The following is a 20,451-nucleotide window of genomic DNA, read 5'->3' as shown; positions in this document are numbered from 1 at the left end:
GTCAGTGTCCTCTTTAGCTCCGCGGTGTACTTTTCACTGCATGAGAACATGATGTGTGGCGTGATGAGAGCGGCATGGCTTGTCGGACGTAGCAACAGTAACTAAAGGGGGCGGGTCTTTGCGAACGGTCAATTGGGCCCAAAATGCGTAAAACAAATATCACTCACATCATTACACCAACAGCATTAACCGTTGATACAAGGCAGGATGGATCTATGCTTTCATGTTGTTTATATGCCAAATTCTGACCCTAACATCTGAATGTTGCAGCAGAAATCGAGACTCATCAGACCAAGCAACATTTTTCCAATCTTCTTTTATCCAATTTTGGTGAGCATGTGTGACTTGTTGCCTCAGTTTCCTGTTCTTATAGCTGACAGGAGTGGCACTCGGTGTGTCTTCTGGTTCGATGAGCTGTTCTTTTTTCGCCCACAGAACTGCCACTCACTGGATATTTTCTCTTTTTCCGATCATTCTTTGGTTATGCGTGAAAATCCCATTAGATCAGCAGTTTCTAAAATGCTCAGACCAGCTTGTCTGCATGGCACCAACAACCATGTCAAAGTGACAATTAAATCCCCTTTCTACCCCATTCTGATGGTCAGTTTGAACTTTAGCGAATCGTCTTGATCATATCTACATGCCTAAATGCATTGAGCTGCTGCCATGTGATTGGCTGCAAATGATATTTGCATTAACGAGCAGTTGAACAGGTGTGCATAATTAAGTGCGTATGTATATAAATTAAATGCAATACTTCTGATTCAGTGTTCGTTTTAATAGTTCTATTTAATAATAGTTCTATATACTGTCTCGTTGTTTTTGTGCCAGAAAAACAATTTTCCTAACAGTGGACAAGATAAATATATAAAATAACATAATGTCATCTTTCAAATGTCTGCAGGAAAGAAAACAAGGTTGTAATGTTGTGGATTGACTGATCTTTCTGTCCAGTTCACTTATTGATTTATCCTTTTCAGACGACCGCAAGAAAGTACTTCACAAAATCAATCAAGACAAATAAGGTTAATTACAGAAAGCAAAGCACTCCCCCAAGACATCACTCCATGACTATGTAAGGAGGTGCAGTTATTGATGAGTACCGTTTCAATGACACAGAACCAAATACCAATTTAACTGAAACACATTTGGTAAATTGGTGTCAAAATACTCTCAATGAGCAATAACTAAAGTGTTGACTGTTGAAGTAGGGTTACCTTATAGAGGGCAGAGGCAGATGCAGAGGCCACTACAAATGTTATGCCAATAACAGAGTGACTGTGGAAGCCATCAGCGTAGGTCAGCATCACTATTCCAGCGATGGCCAGAATGGCAGCCACAATCTTGTAAAAGAACAAAATAAAGGTCACATCGCAATGTGTTACATCAAAACGACTGTCTGTAGTCTACAACATGTATTATATGTTGTATTATAGCATATGTTGTATTCTTTACAAGTGTGTCCAAGTGAAAAATGTTTCCAGAGCGTAGCCGAATTGAGTGCAGTACAGAAACATTATGAGGGTGTCAGAAAGATTGATCACTCCCACCCAAAGACCCTCCTGAACAGCTTTCTGGACAGCTTTTAGTTCTGGTTCAACTATCTCTGTTCTGTTGCCTTTATTTGAAGGATCGTGGTTTTGCATTCTCATGGATGTTGCCATATTCATATCACCATCATCTTATCAGGAGAAACAAAGAAAAACATATACTACATTCGCATCCTTTACTCTGAAAAGATTATGGGTCATTTCTACTGTGAGAGCAGCACATCACATATCTGAACTGGATCACAAACCAAACACACTTACTAACGTGAGCAGAGCTCATTGTCTCTCTATCATCTAATGTCTTCTAGATGGGAACTTAACTAGTACTGCGCCACGGACGTCCAAAAACCCTGACTCACCAAAATCTGCCCAGCACTGCGGTGCTTGTGTTTGTGTGTGTGTGTGTGTGTAAGAGAGAGAGAGAGAGCAACAGGAACACAGAGAGACAAAGAAAATGTTAAACAGCACTTTGGTTTCTTTGATCTGAGAAAAAAAAGGAGGAAAAGAAGAAAGGAGCACAAAGGAAGAAGACAGTAAAGGGTGATTGTGAAAGCAAAAGTATTGTATTATGGAATTGCTGACTCATGGGATTAGACAGCAGAAGGGACTAGAATACGATTCATCAATCCACAACCAAAGGTTGCCGTGACATCTATATATATTTGTCTGTCCGTCTATCTATTAAACTCTTAGGAACACTTGCGATCAAGCATCATGAAAGTGCATGTCAAATCGATATCTAAAATTTCTTCCATCTATCAAACTATCCGTCCACCCACTCACCCTGACGCCCATGAAGCGATCCCGCAGCACGATCCAGGACAGGAGAAAGACAAAGGCTTTGTTACAGCAGAAGAGGGCTGATACATCGGTGCTGTTGATCTTTCTCAGAGCCTGAAGGTACAGGTAGTTTGTCAGAATCCACAGCAGGCCGAAAGGGGCCACTTTAGTGAAGAACACCTTCGCTGTTAGTCCGTCGTCCCCGAAGAACCGACAGCACTCTCTGAAATATCACATACACAAACATAAAACATGAATTTACAACCCTCTCGAAACCTCTCTCTGTCACACAAAACACCCAACAGATAGTTAGACCAATTGAAAACAAACTTTTAAAACTATATTCCCTCATTGAGAAGTGTCTGTGTGACGTGTTCTGATGAACAGATACACACAGAGCTACCATATATATTTGGCCATTATGCTAAGAGTTGTCCTCAGTTCACTTCCATGTTAGATAATGGACTCTAATTACAACTGGGAGTAAATTGCTCAGCTCTGCTGAAAAGTCCAGCATAAACCAGCATGGATTCCAGTGTGGTTAGTGCTGGAATAGTGCTGGTCTAATTGGTGGACCAGCATAGTCGTGCTGTTCTCAAGCAAAATACTGATACTGATTCTATTTACAGTTGATTTCATCTAAGGCTGTGTGGCTGCGAGTCAGTTGTGGTTGTATTTCTGCTCATCTCTTCTCTTTTTTCTGTTCTTGTTCCTCTTATCTTCGGTGATTCTGCTTGTTAACTGCAGGTCGTCACTAATGCTCAATCAGCACTTGTAGAGAGAATCTACTTTATTTCACTAACTTGCAACATTGCTTCAGATTGGGGCTATATGAAAACTGAGCAGTGTTTGTTAAAACACTGGGGATTTTACTGTGTAAACATGTAACCAGCAACATTTTTCATTTATTAAATAATTAATTACAATTAATTGTCTTGGTCTTTAACTACGATCACACACTAAGAAATGTGATGGTCCCAGCATGTAAAAGATAATTTATGCTTGTCATGCATTGCTGTCCTTGTGTGATATATAGTATGAGAGTGACTGTAGCGCTTCCATGTACAATCAGGCAAATTGAGAAGTCCACCTCTCCATCAGGAAATTGGACTAAACCATTTCATTCAGGATAGGTCACGCAGGTCATTCATTCAACTTCATTCACATCTCTTTTCAGTAATTTCAGTGATTAAAGTGTCTATTAGTTTAGTTTATGTAAACATCATGGGTATTATTGAGATTTGTCTTGGTTTAAGATTCATTAATTTGGTTTGGTCTATATGTGATTCTTGTTTTATGCAAAGCAAAGCATGTCTTTGGCTTTTGTCACTGGATTTTGGATATATTTAATTGTTCCTCAAGGGAAGTAACTATTTGCATATTTTTATGTCGGACACTATTTTTGTATGACTACCCCATGTTTTTAATGGGGGAAATACAAAAAATCTCTTCCTTTTAGAGTCTTTGAAATGTATAAAATTGTGAGAAGTTCTAAAAAAAAAGTGATTGTTTTCCATTTAAAGATGTTTTTAATTAATTAACTGCTCAATCTGGCTGTATGGCATTCAATATTTGTTAAATGGAATTTATTGTGTAAAGGTGTTGGGAATATTGCCTTTTCGCACATGTCTCCGTCTGCCATATAGCACTTTGAATTGCCATTGTGTATGAAATGTGCTATATAAATAAACTTGCCTTGCCTCAAGTTTTTTCTTTTATTGTATGGTAAGAATGTCTTGTATGTTCTAGAAAAACTTCTTCATTGTCTCTATTACATTTACAGGCTTCAGCAACTGTCATCTACCTCTGATTTTAGAGGAAAGTTGTGGGTATGGCTTATTTAATAGCACTGTTATTCTGAAACAAAAAAAGGATGTTGATCCATAAACATATACTTTAAGTGACATTGTGCATGAATATGGTCCATTTTCAATTTAAAGCTTGACATTTTCCAGGGTCCAAGTTTTTGTAAAGTGTATCCCAAGTCATGGCTGGTTGACATCACTTTTTAAGATCAACATATTAAATGACCCACAGAAATAGAAAAAAACATGAATATACCCAGGGTGCGATTTGTGAAAAAAACAGAGGGGGGGATGTTTTGAAACATTTTTATTCATAAAAATAAATCATGAGAACAAGAACTTCATTCACTGCATTTGCTGCTCTGGACCCTTTTCATTGTTCCCAGCTAGCTAACAAGAGTTTTCGTGCTGAAAAATTACATACTATTACAAATATTTGTACTTGGTGACATTCTGAAAAGCCGTACATGGATCAAAGCTAATGGACAGGATCAGATAAATCAGAGTTTAGATTCTCTGCCCGAGCCCGAATTTGACCCGACCCGACCCGGGCCCTTGATCCAGCACTTGTGTTACAAAATGCAACACGTCACGTGTCATGCTCCTCCACTCGCACGCATCACACCGGCCCGGGATAATAATCTTTAAAAATATTTATTTTGTTTAAAAAATATTCTATATTCTAAAACCTTGTTGAATTAAATTAGAGTTGTAGCCTACTAGGGCTACTCCTCCTAGGCCATCCAAAGTTCATCCAAAGTTCATTTTCTGTGTTCATAATTTTTCACGTTTTATTTTTATTTTATTTTATTTATTTTTTACGTTTCTTCTTTCAGATCCATTTGCGATCCATTTCATTCTGAATAAACAAACAAGGCAGTTTACATGATTTGTCCTTGTTGCATTATTCATTATGATAATAATTAATAAATGCACGCACAATATCCGTGAACTTGATAAATGTTGCAGATATGTTTTACTATGCACAAACAAATGCCTTTCAACTTATGTGTGCAAAATTCAGAAGCAGTAAATGAATGTGCAGCAATTTGTACAAATAGAGTGTCTGTATAGGCCTACTATATGTGTTGTAGCCATTAAATAAGCTCATTTAGTTTCATATTTGTTAAAATATTATTGTTATTTTTTTCCATCTATGTTGATTTATGAAAAGTGAACAGCAGCACGAGTAAGATAGGATGTGCAGTATATATCGGGAGACTTGGAGTGGGTTAGACATGATTTTGACTATTTCATTAAGTTTTGTTTTGTAGAAAGCCTTTCTTTAAAGTGAATTTCGTTCTGTATAAATTGTATCTTAATTTTAATACATTTTTCATCAACGAATTGCGTGTATTTAATAAATAAGAAGCAAATATAGCAGACAAAGGCTATAATCAGAGGCGCCGCCGCGGTTACTTGCACTGCACGATAACTTAAGCGGATCTCATCATAAATTAACCGAAACTAAGTGTATGCCTCAAAGAGAATATTAAGAAATATATCTAAAGAACGCTTGAAATGTCTTTAAACGAAACAATTCAAAACAAAAAGAAATAGGCAACACTCTGATGTAATCCATGCATTTCTCCATATATGCGCATTCACTACGGAAATGGCGATCGTCAACTTCATCTTTGCTTCATCTCAACTTCCCTGGCGCCACCCCTGGGTTTAAATTGGGCTCGGGCTCATAACATACAGTTAATGTGTCGGGCCGGGCCGACAAAGTCAATTCGCCTCATTCGGGCTTCGCGTCTACCGCGCCGCGCGACACGCATCGCGCCGCAGGACCTCTAGACGCGCGTAAACGCGTCTTTACATTGACTTAACATTGAAATCACTCACGCCAGACACTCAAGAGTGAGTGAGTAATCAAAAAACCTTTGCTTAGCCTCAGTTGAGTAAAACACCGTATGTGCAACCTCAGCACTAACTCTGCTTGTCATCATAGAAACAGATAATCAGATTGTGATGTTTATTCCCGCTTCAGTAATATGCTGCATATGCAGCGTAAAAAAAGACCTGCAACCGTCTCGCAAGTGTTGATAGGCTATTACTCGTGAGGTGTAACCAATCATATAGCGCCGTGGGCGGGACATTGAGCAAGTCTGCAGAGTGGTGGTTACAGAGAGGCTGCGGAGCCAGTCAAAGTAGCGCATTTTAAAATAAAAAGGATTTTAATCAAACCACGGATCCGTGATAAGTTTTGTGATCCGCCTCGCCACTAGTGTAGTAGCACTGATCACTTTGAGGGGGGGATAAATTTATCCCCACCGGGGATAAAAATAATTAAGCAGAGGCAGGGATACATTGACCAGAAAGGGGGAAATCCCACGCATCCCCCCCGGCAAATCGCACCCTGAATATACCTATAGTAGGAATCTTTATTTCTATTCTCTAGGATTTTAAATGGTGCTAGATGTAAAAAAACAGAAGCTTCTACTATTTCATTAGGCTTTGGATAAATGAAGTTGGCTATACTGCATCTTTCAAGTAATCCATTACTGTAACTAAAGGCACTTCATATTAACCAAAAAATGTCTTTCTGCCTTTTCCCCCTCCATTTTTACAAAGCCTTTGTTCTTCACTGCTGGCTCTTGAGTCTTCAGGTCCTGCACTGCAGTGCTGCTAATATTGTTTTGCCATGTATGACAAATTGATTTGTCTTTTCCTCATTTAACACAAAAGCATTTGTTAAATTATTAAATAAAAGAAGCATTTCACAAGAATCTACAGTATATTTCACTTTCCAAACACTCTTCCTAGACAGAGCGGAAGATACTTTCCTTTAATGACTCTGTTTAAATAAGCAATGAGTCTGCTTAGTATTCAGCACATACAAGATCAAAAGACAAACCTGGAGAGGACAACCCGTCTGTGAATTACGGCACAGAATTTCCTAAGTGTCCCCCCTCAACAGAGATTAAGGTCACAAAAAGGGATTTCACTAAACAGATTCTCCAGGCAAACGCAAACCCCTGCTCTGCTATTCGCTCAGCTGCAGAAACTGCAGTAGTAAGCTGCATGCATTTCCCCCCTGAAAAGGCAATCCCAGAATGCATTACTGGATAAGCACAATCTCACAGGTCCAGATTTTTACCTGAACCTCTGTTTTGGTGTCTGTCTTTCAGGGCTCTTGCACAGGTGGCCAACGTAATACAGAGGAAAGAAGAGGCAGTTCCATGTGGTGGCGAACCATGTGAGAGTGAAGGGTGCGTCGTACTGCCTGAAGGTCAGCTTGGCCAGCTGGGTGGAGCCTGCCCATGACGAGCACACGCACATCACCATGGCAACGCCCCATATTGCTTTTCGCACCTGGACGGCCGTCACTCGCACGCAGCAGCGTAATCTCTGCTTCCCCGTTCCTGACTCCACCCCTGCTCCGCCCACCATCGCCTGTCCATCGGCGGTGCCCATGACGGTCTCCCTCGGACGCTCCTCCCCTGCAAGCAAACAAAATGACATCAGCTGCTGATTTATGAGACCATTTATTTTCATTTTTTTATTATGGTTTGGTGCAAACAGACAATCAAATCATTGTAAAAATACTCCCCCCCCATATATGAACTGCAGGGTTGCAGTATTACTACAATCTATGCAGTGAAATGTGATGTTTTCAGTGATGCAGAACAAATGAGGTAATCTGGATGCAGTTTTTCAGCTGCACTTGCTATTTTTGTAAATATCCCATTTACCACAGAATCATACAAAAAGAGATTTCTCCAAATTTTTGGCTCTCATGATGTGTTTTTCATTTGGTTCATCTTATGAAAAATTGCAAGTTTTCCTTTCAGAACTCTTCAAAAGATGGAAAGACTATATATTTTTTTTTTAAATCTTTATATATATATATATATATATATATATATATATATATATATATATATATTGCATTACATATTTTTTTAATAAAAAATTCTCAAATTCCAATTAAATATAATTCCAATAAAACAGTTTCTATTTAAATTAGTGCTGGGCAACGATTATTCGTGATTAATCACATCCAACATAAAAGTTTGTGTTTACATAATATATGTGTGTGTCCTCTGTGTAATTATTTTGTATAGCCTATATAAATACACACATATGCATGTATACATTTAAGAAATATTTGCATGTATATACTGTATATATATTTATACATAATTTATATTATGTATAAATATAAATATTTTATATATAAATAACACATACATATACATTTTTTTTTTTTTCAAAGTTATATCTGTTTGTATTCTGCTGGTTGCCACCCCATCTACCCATTTTTCTTTTACTGTACTTACATTCTCACCTACCTACTGTTGTTTTTTGTGCTGTCTTTGTCAATTGCCTTTATTGTTGTTTGTTTATTGTAAAGCGTCCTTGAGCCCTGGAAAGGCGCTATATAAATAAAACATATTATTATTATTATTATTACATGCATGCGTGTGTATTTCTATATACAAAATAATTATACACCGTACACAAACATATATCATGTAAACACAAACTTTTATTTTGGATGCGATGAATCGCGATTAATCGTTGCCCAGCACTAATTTAAATATTTTTAAAATGTAATTTGAATGTGTTATGTTTAGTTTATCAGTATTTTAGTTTTGGTTTTTCTTGTTTGACCTGCCTGTAATTTCCTTGTCTGTTTCCATGGTTTTTCATTGATTGATTAGTTGAACACCTGTTGCTTGTTTCTTTGATTTGGTTTTGTTCTAGGTGTGTTCCGATCTACAGGGTCCCTACGCAGTGTTCACTGCTCCCTACTCCCTGAGCATGGGATATCCGTTGAAGTGGACTTCGCTGACAATAATCGCTCATTTGGAACGCCCTGCAACGTCATCAAAGAAAGGCAATGATGGGGTCATACAGATTATGAAATAACATGAATATTGTCATTTACTGTACATTCAAATTTAAAATACACACACAAAACACACATTATGTTGTTCTTTTTTAATAGATATAATCAAATCTTATATGTTAAAGTCACACTATGCAGTTTCCGTTTTTCTCAAACAGCGACCCCTAGAGTTGCTGTGGAGTACTTGTATTTAACGTTACTGTCGCAAATACCAAGTCGTCTCTGCACTCTTCCAACCACGCTTTCTTCGTTTTCTTTGCCAACTCTGCCATGATTCACGGCTGAAATGCGTGCTAGTGTCTTCCATAGAGCCTGCTTCATATGTTGTTGATGTATGTGACGTCATGCCGTAAAGCAAGTCGTGATTCTCGCGAGATTTGGCGGGGCGCCACTCTCAAACTTGAGTTGCTGGTTTTACAAATCTTGCATAGTGTGCCTTTAATTATAAAATTGTATGACTATTGCAGCTATCAATTGACTATTACTAACAAGTTTGAAGCTGTACTTTAACTGTCATGCCATACGAAAATAAATTCTGATTTGGTTAACCATGTGCATATGCGTTCCTAATCTATGGTCTTAATAATTGAATTGTAGTGGTCTCATCTTGTGCGCTTTCTTTCCCACATAATAAACACTCCAGAGGTAAATGAAGTAAAATAAAAAATGACAGCGCCTCAGCTGCATCTTGCCACTTTTACTTTGTCATACCTATTCATACAAAATAATATGCAAATGTAAAATTCATCCAGGCATAGCCATTCATAAATTCTCTAGTTTGTATAATAATAACAACATTTATGAATACTCAAACCGCATAGGTAAACTATAAGAGCCATTTAAAAACACTTTTAACGGCTCTGCTCTATCTTTAGTTCTGACTGGTGATGTGGTTCTCAATGACAGTTGGGTGATTTTTCTTCTCCACTTCCTGTGAAGGTATGTATCGATATTCCCTTATTCCCTATGCCGTTCGCAGTGCCCTTCGAACTGAACACGTTCGCTCCCTTCGGATTGGAATCTCACTTAAGATGGTGAAACATTTCACAGTCCACAATGTAATGCACCTTCTGTTTAGTTGGTTTTTCTGTTCTTGTTTTTTGGAAGCCCAGTATGCGGAGAACTTTTATTTCATGTTAAATTTTATGTGAATAAACCATAAATGTTGCAAATAGATCCTGCTTTGATATCATCTCTGCATCAGCGCACTGTGACAGAAATACTGAACCACAAAAATGGATCTAGTGGCAGTTCATAGCAGTTTTTGTGGAAACTGTGGTAAAAAAAAATCAGCATTCTTTGATGAATAAAAAGTTTGAAAGAACAGCATTAATTCGAAATCTTTTGCAACTTGTAAATGTCTTTAGTGCACTTTTGATCAATTTGATGCATCCTTGCTGAATCAAAGTATTCTTTCTGACACCATTTTTGTCGAGCATTTCAGTATTACATGGGTTTTCAGATGTTTTAAAAATCCCTGAAATGACATGAAAGATGTCTAATCCATAGACTTCCAAAAATTGTCTCTCGCCAAATAAATGAAACATCACATTCTCACCAGCGTTCCCTGAAATATCGAAGAAGCAATCAAAAGCACAGCTTACTGTGCTTAAAGTGTCAAGGGGAAATGCTTGAAAACCAAGAATACTTTATAAAACAGGAACTCTGAATGGAATCTGTCTGAAGTCTCTCAAGAACTGCAGTGCTATTGTTCAGATCAGATAAGCACATCTCAAGCCCACCATCAATTCATAAACGCTCTTAATGGCTCTTAATAGCCCTTCATCTATTCACGCGCAGAATAAACGAGTGGAGTAATCACTCTCCCTGCGTCTGGTGGAGGATTCAATCTGTTTATCCATGAAGAGAAAAAGGTGCATCCTCAGTGCTGAAGCATCTGATTACTCTATGAAACACAATAACATACTTAACAAGGTAATGATAGATGATTTTTCATTTGCAAGGCTATTCGCACGAAAGTAAACACTCAAATACATTGTTCAGAATAGCATACTAACAAACATACTAACTAGATTCCAGTACGTGCAGTATACAACAAGCATACTGCACCAAATACTGTATCTCATGTTAATGTTTTTGAAAGAACACTCAAGGTCCTGTTTAAAGCTGGTATTGATGCGTTTTGGGCGATCGGATCACAAGTAGACAACCTCTGGAAGTGTTTCAAAAAAGTGGACAAGCTTAAAACGTTTCAGACCCGTTTACACCTGTATTTAGCATCTTCTACTTGATACCGGATTGACGGAAACAAATGAAGTCTTCTTAATACCAGGGAAGCTCACCAAAGCTACATTTGATCAAAAGCAGACATTACTCCAGTCTTCAGTGTCACATGATCCTTCAGAGTCACATGATCCATCAGAAATCAATCTAATTATGCTGATTTGCTGCTTAAGAATTTTTATTTATTTATTATTATCAATGTTGAAAATGGTTCTGCTACGTTATATTTTTGGAAACTGTGATACATTACATAATATCTCATATAAATCTTTTGGTCTCTTAACAGTATAGACTACTTTTCTAGAATTTTTCAGAAACATGGCATAGCTGAAAGCTTCCACTTAAAATGAAAGAGCTAAATCATCATATGTTGGCCTAATATCACAAAATACCCTGAATCCTAATCTTTATAGCAAGTGATTTAAAATGAAAGATGATTTTCTCTTGAGACCTTCTAATTCATAACCAACAGCCTATAAATTTCACACAGACAGATTGAGTGAAGACTGTAAGACAGCACCCTATTTGTATTTTAGGAATTTTTACATGCACAAGCTTTAGAGCTCTTCTCTTTAGAGAAGCTGCATGTCCCAAACTCTCAGAGACTCTTTAAAGCAGCTTAATTATTTGCTGGTATTATATACGATTTTCTGTTTCTGCTGATAACTCTGAATCCATGATTAAACCTTTAGAGTTCACCAGTCCACCCGAACACACTCTTTAACCTTCATGTATCTGCATGCATCCTTTGGGATGAGCCTGGAGAAGCTTTCAACATCCAAACCACAACACAACAGCATGTTCATCCATAGATCTGCCTCTGTTAACAGAAGCTACAGTTTCCAAACAGAAAGAATCAAATAACTCCTAGTCAAACAACACCACCCACAGTGTATGTGTAAACCGAAACTATAGTGTACACTAATCTATATTTACACACACACACACACACACACACACACACACACACACACACACACACACACACACACACACACACACACACACACACACACACACACACACACACACACACACACACACACACACACACACACACACAAGCAATGGAAGCTGTTGTCATATCATACACCACAGCAAATGAACAATCTGTTTTATTTCCAAAGATCGTTCTTTGGTAAATTCAACCTTACATTTGGGCCTCAGTAGTCTAAACAAAAGCAATACTTTTAAAATTAGAATAGCAAATATGACTTTTTTTGCATGTTTTTGAGACCATTTTAATTGCAGTCTGGAATCCTACAGAGATCATAAAAAAAAATGAACAGTGATCTCATACCTTTCATAAGCAGCGCTATTTGTCAAGAGTTGCTGCAGGGCACTTCAGTATTACACTGAGAATAAGTGTGTTCACCTGCACGTCGAGCGCAGATTTGCTTGTCTTTGAAAACAACAACAACATGCCACATTCACTGACATCTGAAAGGATGAAGAACAGCCAAATAAACTCAACCAGGAAGAGGAATTTGAAATGGCAAAATCATATAATAAAAAAAAAAGAGCAAATATTAGTAAGTGCACTGAATCTTTATGGGAAACCCAAAAAGCCATGAGGTGTATTTTTCATGTCAGATATTTCAAAGGACTCAACCTCAAAGCTCTTTTAAATGACCCATGAAATGTAAAGTGTTCATAGATGTGTGAAGCTACCCTTGAATACAAAGCATATCAGTCACTGCACTCTCCCAGCACTGTCTGTTTTCAACCCGACGCACCACTTCCCAGTCCCCTCATAATGACCTGCCACTGTCACTGAGTATTTAACATGTGGGTAATTATCTAAAAGCAGAAAAAAAAGTGTTGTTACCATGGAGACTTATGATGTGATAGAAATCTCTGGAGACACATGCTAATATCTATAGTACTCAACATGCAAGCTCAGCAGAAATCTTAAAGAAATTTGCACTGTGGAAGAAAAGAGTAAATAAATAAATGTAATATATATATATATATATATATATATATATATATATATATACATACATACATATATATATATATATATATATATATATATATATATATATATATATATATATATATATATACAGGGTGCGATTTGCCGGGGGGGATGCGTGGGATTTCCCCCTTTCTGGTCAATGTATCCCTGCCTCTGCTTAATTATTTTTATCCCCGGTGGGGATAAATTTATCCCCCCCTCAAAGTGATCAGTGCTACTACACTAGTGGCGAGGCGGATCACAAAACTTATCACGGATCCGTGGTTTGATTAAAATCCTTTTTATTTTAAAATGCGCTACTTTGACTGGCTCCGCAGCCTCTCTGTAACCACCACTCTGCAGACTTGCTCAATGTCCCGCCCACGGCGCTATATGATTGGTTACACCTCACGAGTAATAGCCTATCAACACTTGCGAGACGGTTGCAGGTCTTTTTTTACGCTGCATATGCAGCATATTACTGAAGCGGGAATAAACATCACAATCTGATTATCTGTTTCTATGATGACAAGCAGAGTTAGTGCTGAGGTTGCACATACGGTGTTTTACTCAACTGAGGCTAAGCAAAGGTTTTTTGATTACTCACTCACTCTTGAGTGTCTGGCGTGAGTGATTTCAATGTTAAGTCAATGTAAAGACGCGTTTACGCGCGTCTAGAGGTCCTGCGGCGCGATGCGTGTCGCGCGGCGCGGTAGACGCGAAGCCCGAATGAGGCGAATTGACTTTGTCGGCCCGGCCCGACACATTAACTGTATGTTATGAGCCCGAGCCCAATTTAAACCCAGGGGTGGCGCCAGGGAAGTTGAGATGAAGCAAAGATGAAGTTGACGATCGCCATTTCCGTAGTGAATGCGCATATATGGAGAAATGCATGGATTACATCAGAGTGTTGCCTATTTCTTTTTGTTTTGAATTGTTTCGTTTAAAGACATTTCAAGCGTTCTTTAGATATATTTCTTAATATTCTCTTTGAGGCATACACTTAGTTTCGGTTAATTTATGATGAGATCCGCTTAAGTTATCGTGCAGTGCAAGTAACCGCGGCGGCGCCTCTGATTATAGCCTTTGTCTGCTATATTTGCTTCTTATTTATTAAATACACGCAATTCGTTGATGAAAAATGTATTAAAATTAAGATACAATTTATACAGAACGAAATTCACTTTAAAGAAAGGCTTTCTACAAAACAAAACTTAATGAAATAGTCAAAATCATGTCTAACCCACTCCAAGTCTCCCGATATATACTGCACATCCTATCTTACTCGTGCTGCTGTTCACTTTTCATAAATCAACATAGATGGAAAAAAATAACAATAATATTTTAACAAATATGAAACTAAATGAGCTTATTTAATGGCTACAACACATATAGTAGGCCTATACAGACACTCTATTTGTACAAATTGCTGCACATTCATTTACTGCTTCTGAATTTTGCACACATAAGTTGAAAGGCATTTGTTTGTGCATAGTAAAACATATCTGCAACATTTATCAAGTTCACGGATATTGTGCGTGCATTTATTAATTATTATCATAATGAATAATGCAACAAGGACAAATCATGTAAACTGCCTTGTTTGTTTATTCAGAATGAAATGGATCGCAAATGGATCTGAAAGAAGAAACGTAAAAAATAAATAAAATAAAATAAAAATAAAACGTGAAAAATTATGAACACAGAAAATGAACTTTGGATGAACTTTGGATGGCCTAGGAGGAGTAGCCCTAGTAGGCTACAACTCTAATTTAATTCAACAAGGTTTTAGAATATAGAATATTTTTTAAACAAAATAAATATTTTTAAAGATTATTATCCCGGGCCGGTGTGATGCGTGCGAGTGGAGGAGCATGACACGTGACGTGTTGCATTTTGTAACACAAGTGCTGGATCAAGGGCCCGGGTCGGGTCGGGTCAAATTCGGGCTCGGGCAGAGAATCTAAACTCTGATTTATCTGATCCTGTCCATTAGCTTTGATCCATGTACGGCTTTTCAGAATGTCACCAAGTACAAATATTTGTAATAGTATGTAATTTTTCAGCACGAAAACTCTTGTTAGCTAGCTGGGAACAATGAAAAGGGTCCAGAGCAGCAAATGCAGTGAATGAAGTTCTTGTTCTCATGATTTATTTTTATGAATAAAAATGTTTCAAAACATCCCCCCCTCTGTTTTTTTCACAAATCGCACCCTGTATATATATATATATATATATACTAGCTTTATAGAATTACAGTCTATCGCAGGACTTTTATAGAGCGGATGTAGGCAGTGCCGCACCCGCCATTTAAGTTCTCGAGGTCAGGCAGACAGTGACTGACAGTTTCAGGACCTCGGTAATTTTTCGAAGTGCATATAATGAAGGTTGTGAAATAATTGCCTAATGTTAACTCTACTTTGTTGCTGCTATGATATTGCATATCGCCACGATAACCGACTTCGTCTGAGCTGCTTTAGGGGCCGTTCACATGTTTGCGCTCTCACGTTCGTTATTTTAAATGTGTAGATGCGCGAAAAGTGCGCCCAAATAGAGAGCGACGCCGTCGCAACGCTCGCTTGTTTTCCCAGGCAAGGTAAAAAAAAAAAAAAAAAAAAAAAAAATTCAAATCAAAGTAGGCTTTAGGGCTTTATATTCACAGAAGGTGCGAGCCGAGCGCGAATTCCAGCGCGACGCTTTACGACACGCTTTCAGTTAACGGTCTTAAAGTGCGAGTCTGGCCTTCGAGATTTAAGTAGCTAAACCAAACAACTGTTGAGGATAAAACTATTAAACGAGTAACAGAAACCATCAGTTTGCAAAGACTATCAATCAAAGCTCAGCTTTGGGAGACTGCGAGAAGAAGAAAGAGAGAATGGGATGGAGATGAGAGAGGAAGGGCAGGTAACGTTATTGCATTCTGTGCCCATGAGATTAACATTATTACAATGGTCCTATTTAACACATATAATGCCATAATAGTTGTATTGTATAAATATTAATATTTGTAAATGGTCCTTTGGTGCTGCAATGATATTGCATATCGCCATGTCACGATAACCGACTTCATCTGAGCTGCTTTAGTTCACATGTTTGCGCTCTCACGTTCGTTATTTTTACACAGAATCCGATTCATTCACCAACTTAACAATGTTTTATTACCTCGTGTAGTATTGAGAAAAATCACATACTGGAACATAAAACCTTTTTTTTAAATATATTTTTTTAGTTATTTAAAACATAAGAATAATAATGGTAGACCTGTAAAAATAAATTCAATAAAACATATAGAGAGCGATAATGTAAAATAGTTGTGACAATCATTACTCCAGTAACTTTATTTTATTTGACTTTACTAGGACCAGTCACCGGGGGGCGATCGAGACGTTTTGGCTTGACTTTTCAGGGCTTGTGCGGCACGCTTGATATTTACATATTACTCGTAAACTAGATATTGCGAATACATGTTTGCTTCAAAAATAAAATAACTGCTTTAATTTTTCATTGCACTAACGTAAAAAGGTGTGTGAAATATTTCTTGTCAGATGATGAATAAACTTGATGAAAAACATACAATTAATTTGATAATTTGTGTACAATATTTGGCTTAAATCAATCAAACGATTGATCAGTTGATCCCTCCTAATTTCATGCCTTTAGTAGTAAATCCGTTTTATGACAGTTGGTAAAGATATTTTAAATAATTGAAAACATTTATAAATGTAAGTGCATAAATAAAAAATTGGAACGCTCATTAATTTGTCGCCCCAATATTCAGTATGTCAGGTTTGATTGTTTTTTGTGCCTAGACATCACAATTATACTGTGAGGACAACCTATATTTATAGTTCGGATACTGGCTATCAATGTGCATGACGGTAGGCAAAGTTAAGGATAAGAGCTGTAAGTTAGACAACAAGTGGGTTATAGAACTGTTTATGAGAAATCTTGAGCACATAAAAATAATAATAAAAACATTAATTTTAAGAAGGTTTACTACTGTTGTGACAAGCATTCTGAGACATATGCAAAATACTCGCGTTCTTGCGAAATGATTGGCCATTTCGTTTGTCGTTGTTTACGTAATGCCCCGCCCCCTCAGTGTGTCTGCAAATCAGAAGCGGGGAATGTCAAGTCAAGTCAAGTCAAGTTTATTTGTATAGCGCTTTTCACAATACAGATTGTATCAAAGCAGCTTCACAGTATTAAATTAAAATAATACAACAAAGTTTGTTTCAAGAGGAATTTATTGATTGATAAAATTAAATTAAATATCCCCAAAATATCCCCAACTGAGCAAGCCAAAGGCAACAGTGGCAAGGAACCGAAAAACTTCATCAAGTGACCTAATGGTGTCCTAAAACTCCATCAGGTGACCTAATGGAGAAAAAAAAACCTTGGGAGAACCCAGGCTCAGTCGGGGGCCAGTTCTCCTCTGGCATTTATGAGCTAGAGGCCGGATTGTAGTTTGAACTGTAGGATTATATGAATGCCTGGCTGAAGAGATGCGACTTTAATCTAGTTTTAAACTGGGAGAGCGAGTCTGAGCAACGAACAGTATCAGGAAGACTATTCCAGAGTTTTGGAGCCAAATGTGAGAATGCTCTCCCTCCTTTGGTGGTTCTGGATATCCTAGGTATGACCAAAAGCCTTGAATTTAGTGATCTTAAAGAGCGCGATGGATTATAGGGTGATAAAAGATCCGTTAAATAGACTGGAGCTAAGCCGTTTAGGGCTTTATAGGTCAGTAGCAATACCTTGTAATTAATACGGAACTTTATAGGTAACCAATGCAGTGATGATAAAATCGGTGTTATATGATCATATTTTCTTGATCTAGTAAGAACTCTAGCGGCGGCATTTTGGACTAACTGTAGCTTGTTTATTGAGGATGCAGGACAACCAGCTAATAAAGCATTACAGTAATCCAGTCTCGAGGTCATGAATGCATGAACTAACTTTTCTGCATCAGAAACTGATAGCATATTACGTAGCTTAGCAATGTTTCTAAGGTGGAAAAATGCTGTTTTTGTAACATATGAAATATGATGTCAGGGAATTAGATTAAAAAATAAATCAGGTGTTTTTTTTTTTATGTACATCATTGTTTAGCGCATACAGTATTTAGAAAATAACATTATTTCATATTAATTCGAGCTATTGTAAAATTAAAATTATAATACATTTCATAATGACAGTTCAAAAAAAGGCTAATGTTAGACTTTGTAATCATGCTATTTTCTTATTCCATATCAGTGATGCATTGTTTAATTATTTCTGGTTTGTCCTATCAGTAGCTTAAAGGGGTGGAACGGTCATGTAACGTTATTCGTATTGAACCGAAACGTACGGGCGTCATGGTTCGGTGCTTAAATTTACACGGAGAATACACGGTATAAAAATAAATAAAACTCGCGTGCAAATCAATTAATGTAATGCGGAACTACTGGGAGAGGGAGAGGGAGAGGGAGAGGCGTGGGCGCGATCGAAAAGTCGCAAAGTGTTTACTTATATTTGTGTGTGTGCGCGCGCGCGCGCAGAGGCGCGTGCTTTCCAATTCGAAAAAATGGAGAAAGAGACTGAGTCTGAGGCACCGCCATCATCAATTAAATAGAGAAGGTGTGGGTAAAAGAAAGACTGGGAAAATGAATATTTGTGGCTAAAAGGTGTTGAGGGGGATACATAGAGGGCTTTTTGTGACCTTTGCAAAATGTCCTTCTCAATCGGACATGGAGGGGAATACGATGTCAAACGACACAGACTCACGGAGACTCACAAGAAACGTGTCCAACAGAAAGAGACATCCAAATCTATGGATGCTTTCCTCCGACCTAAAAACGACTTTCTAGCTGACAAAGTGACTGCTGCAGAGGTGACGAGTGTGTATCACACTGTCCTACACGCTACATCATATCGAGCAGGAGATTGTGGCACAAAGCTAGCCCCAACCATTTATCCGGACTCGGACATTGCCAAGAGGAAGGCCTGTGGTCGGACGAAGGCAGAAGCCATTGTCACGGATGTGCTTGCCCCTACCTCCGTCGAAGATTGCTTGAAAGTCCTCAGAAGACCACTGAATGAGCAACGAGAGGCAACAACCAAAGGTAAAGTTAAAGTTATGTTCATGGATGTAACATTGTTGTGTGTTAGCTATTTGTCTAACGTTAGCTAGCTAATGTTAGCTAATCATCTTCTTCTACTGGTATGTTAAAAGTCAACTTTTCCTTCAGTTCACTGAAATTGCATCAGTAGCTAACGTTAGCTAACATAATGCTGCTCATCCATGCCTTCGTGAAACCAGGCTCTGTGTATCCTTACATGATTGTGAGCAACATTTCGTTAATAACATTGGTTATCTCCCAAACTAAACAAACAAAAGCAACTATAATTTTTGAAAAGGTATAAATATTTCTATAGATAATATTTATATAAAATCAATAATGATCAAAACAGTAAAGCAGTCTCTTGTGTTTTTTATAATAATCTGTTTTTAGAGAATCTCTTTTAAGTTCATCCCATCTGTGTGTGTCTCCACAGCCCACACGCCATTCTTCTCAGTGGCTTCAGATGCCTCCAATCATGGGACCACCAAGCTCTTCCCACTGTCAGTGCGTTACTGGACGCCAGACTTGGGGGTACAGACGAAGGTCCTTGATTTCTATGATGACAGTGATGAAACATCTGCCGCGATCCACAACCAGATAGTCACCAAGCTGGAGAAAAACGGACTGGGACTAGACATGATATCTGCGTATTCCGCTGACAATGCTAGTCTGAATTACGGGAGATACAACTCTGTCTTCCAGAAACTGAAAGAGAACAACAATTGCATTTTGAACGCAAACTGTGTGGCCCACATCGTTCACAACAGTGCAAAACACGCAGGAGATCGGCTAAATATCGACATAGAAAATGTCGTCAACAAGACCTTTAGCCACTTCTCCTCATCTACCAAACGAATTGATGAACTTAAGTCAATTCACACTAGGGATGGGACGATATGAAAATTTCATATCACGATTATAGTGACCAAAATTATCGTGATTATCAATATTATCACGGTTTTGTTCAAATGAGATGAAAGTGTTCAAAAAGAACTGATGCTCACACTGAAAACAGTTTTATATTTGAAAATCAACAAACAACAAATAATACAAGCAGCTCTATGCAATTTTTTAAGCAAAAATGTTGTGGCATTTCCTTCCTTATAATGACCGTCGTCAATAGCAACGCATTTTAAGACAGCGCGCATCC

General features: G+C 37.9%; 2 protein-coding genes across 6 annotated transcripts in view; one reads left to right on the top strand and one right to left on the bottom strand.

The window, feature by feature from the left end:
* Positions 1-20,451, bottom strand: part of LOC309491594 (solute carrier family 35 member F3-like) — a 45,154-nt gene that overhangs the window by 10,107 nt on the left and 14,596 nt on the right. For 2 of the 5 annotated variants that reach the window (XM_082190658.1, XM_082190657.1), the window contains 4 exons: positions 8,760-8,960; positions 7,239-7,581; positions 2,334-2,553; positions 1,218-1,343 (listed from right to left, as the gene is read on the bottom strand). In XM_082190658.1, the coding sequence (XP_082046784.1) occupies positions 1,218-1,343; positions 2,334-2,553; positions 7,239-7,581; positions 8,760-8,784 (714 nt within the window). In that variant the 5' untranslated portion in view covers positions 8,785-8,960. The remainder of the gene's footprint in view (positions 1-1,217; positions 1,344-2,333; positions 2,554-7,238; positions 7,582-8,759; positions 8,961-20,451) is intronic. The other 3 variants (XM_082190660.1, XM_082190656.1, XM_082190659.1) reach the window with 2 other exon arrangements.
* On the top strand, positions 17,189-20,201 carry LOC309491593 (uncharacterized protein; the record flags this gene model as incomplete). The annotated part of the gene is made up of 3 exons (XM_082190655.1): positions 17,189-17,331; positions 18,253-19,301; positions 19,735-20,201. Exons 2-3 carry the CDS (start codon positions 18,908-18,910, stop codon positions 20,199-20,201), a joined length of 861 nt encoding a protein of 286 aa, XP_082046781.1. The 5' UTR covers positions 17,189-17,331; positions 18,253-18,907.

Source organism: Leuciscus leuciscus (genome assembly GCF_965113295.1).
Source record: "Leuciscus leuciscus genome assembly, contig: HAP1_SCAFFOLD_380, whole genome shotgun sequence".
In the NCBI taxonomy this organism is placed as follows: domain Eukaryota; kingdom Metazoa; phylum Chordata; class Actinopteri; order Cypriniformes; family Leuciscidae; genus Leuciscus; species Leuciscus leuciscus.
Note: the sequence above shows the minus strand (reverse complement) of the source record. Positions and strands in the feature narration are given on the sequence as shown.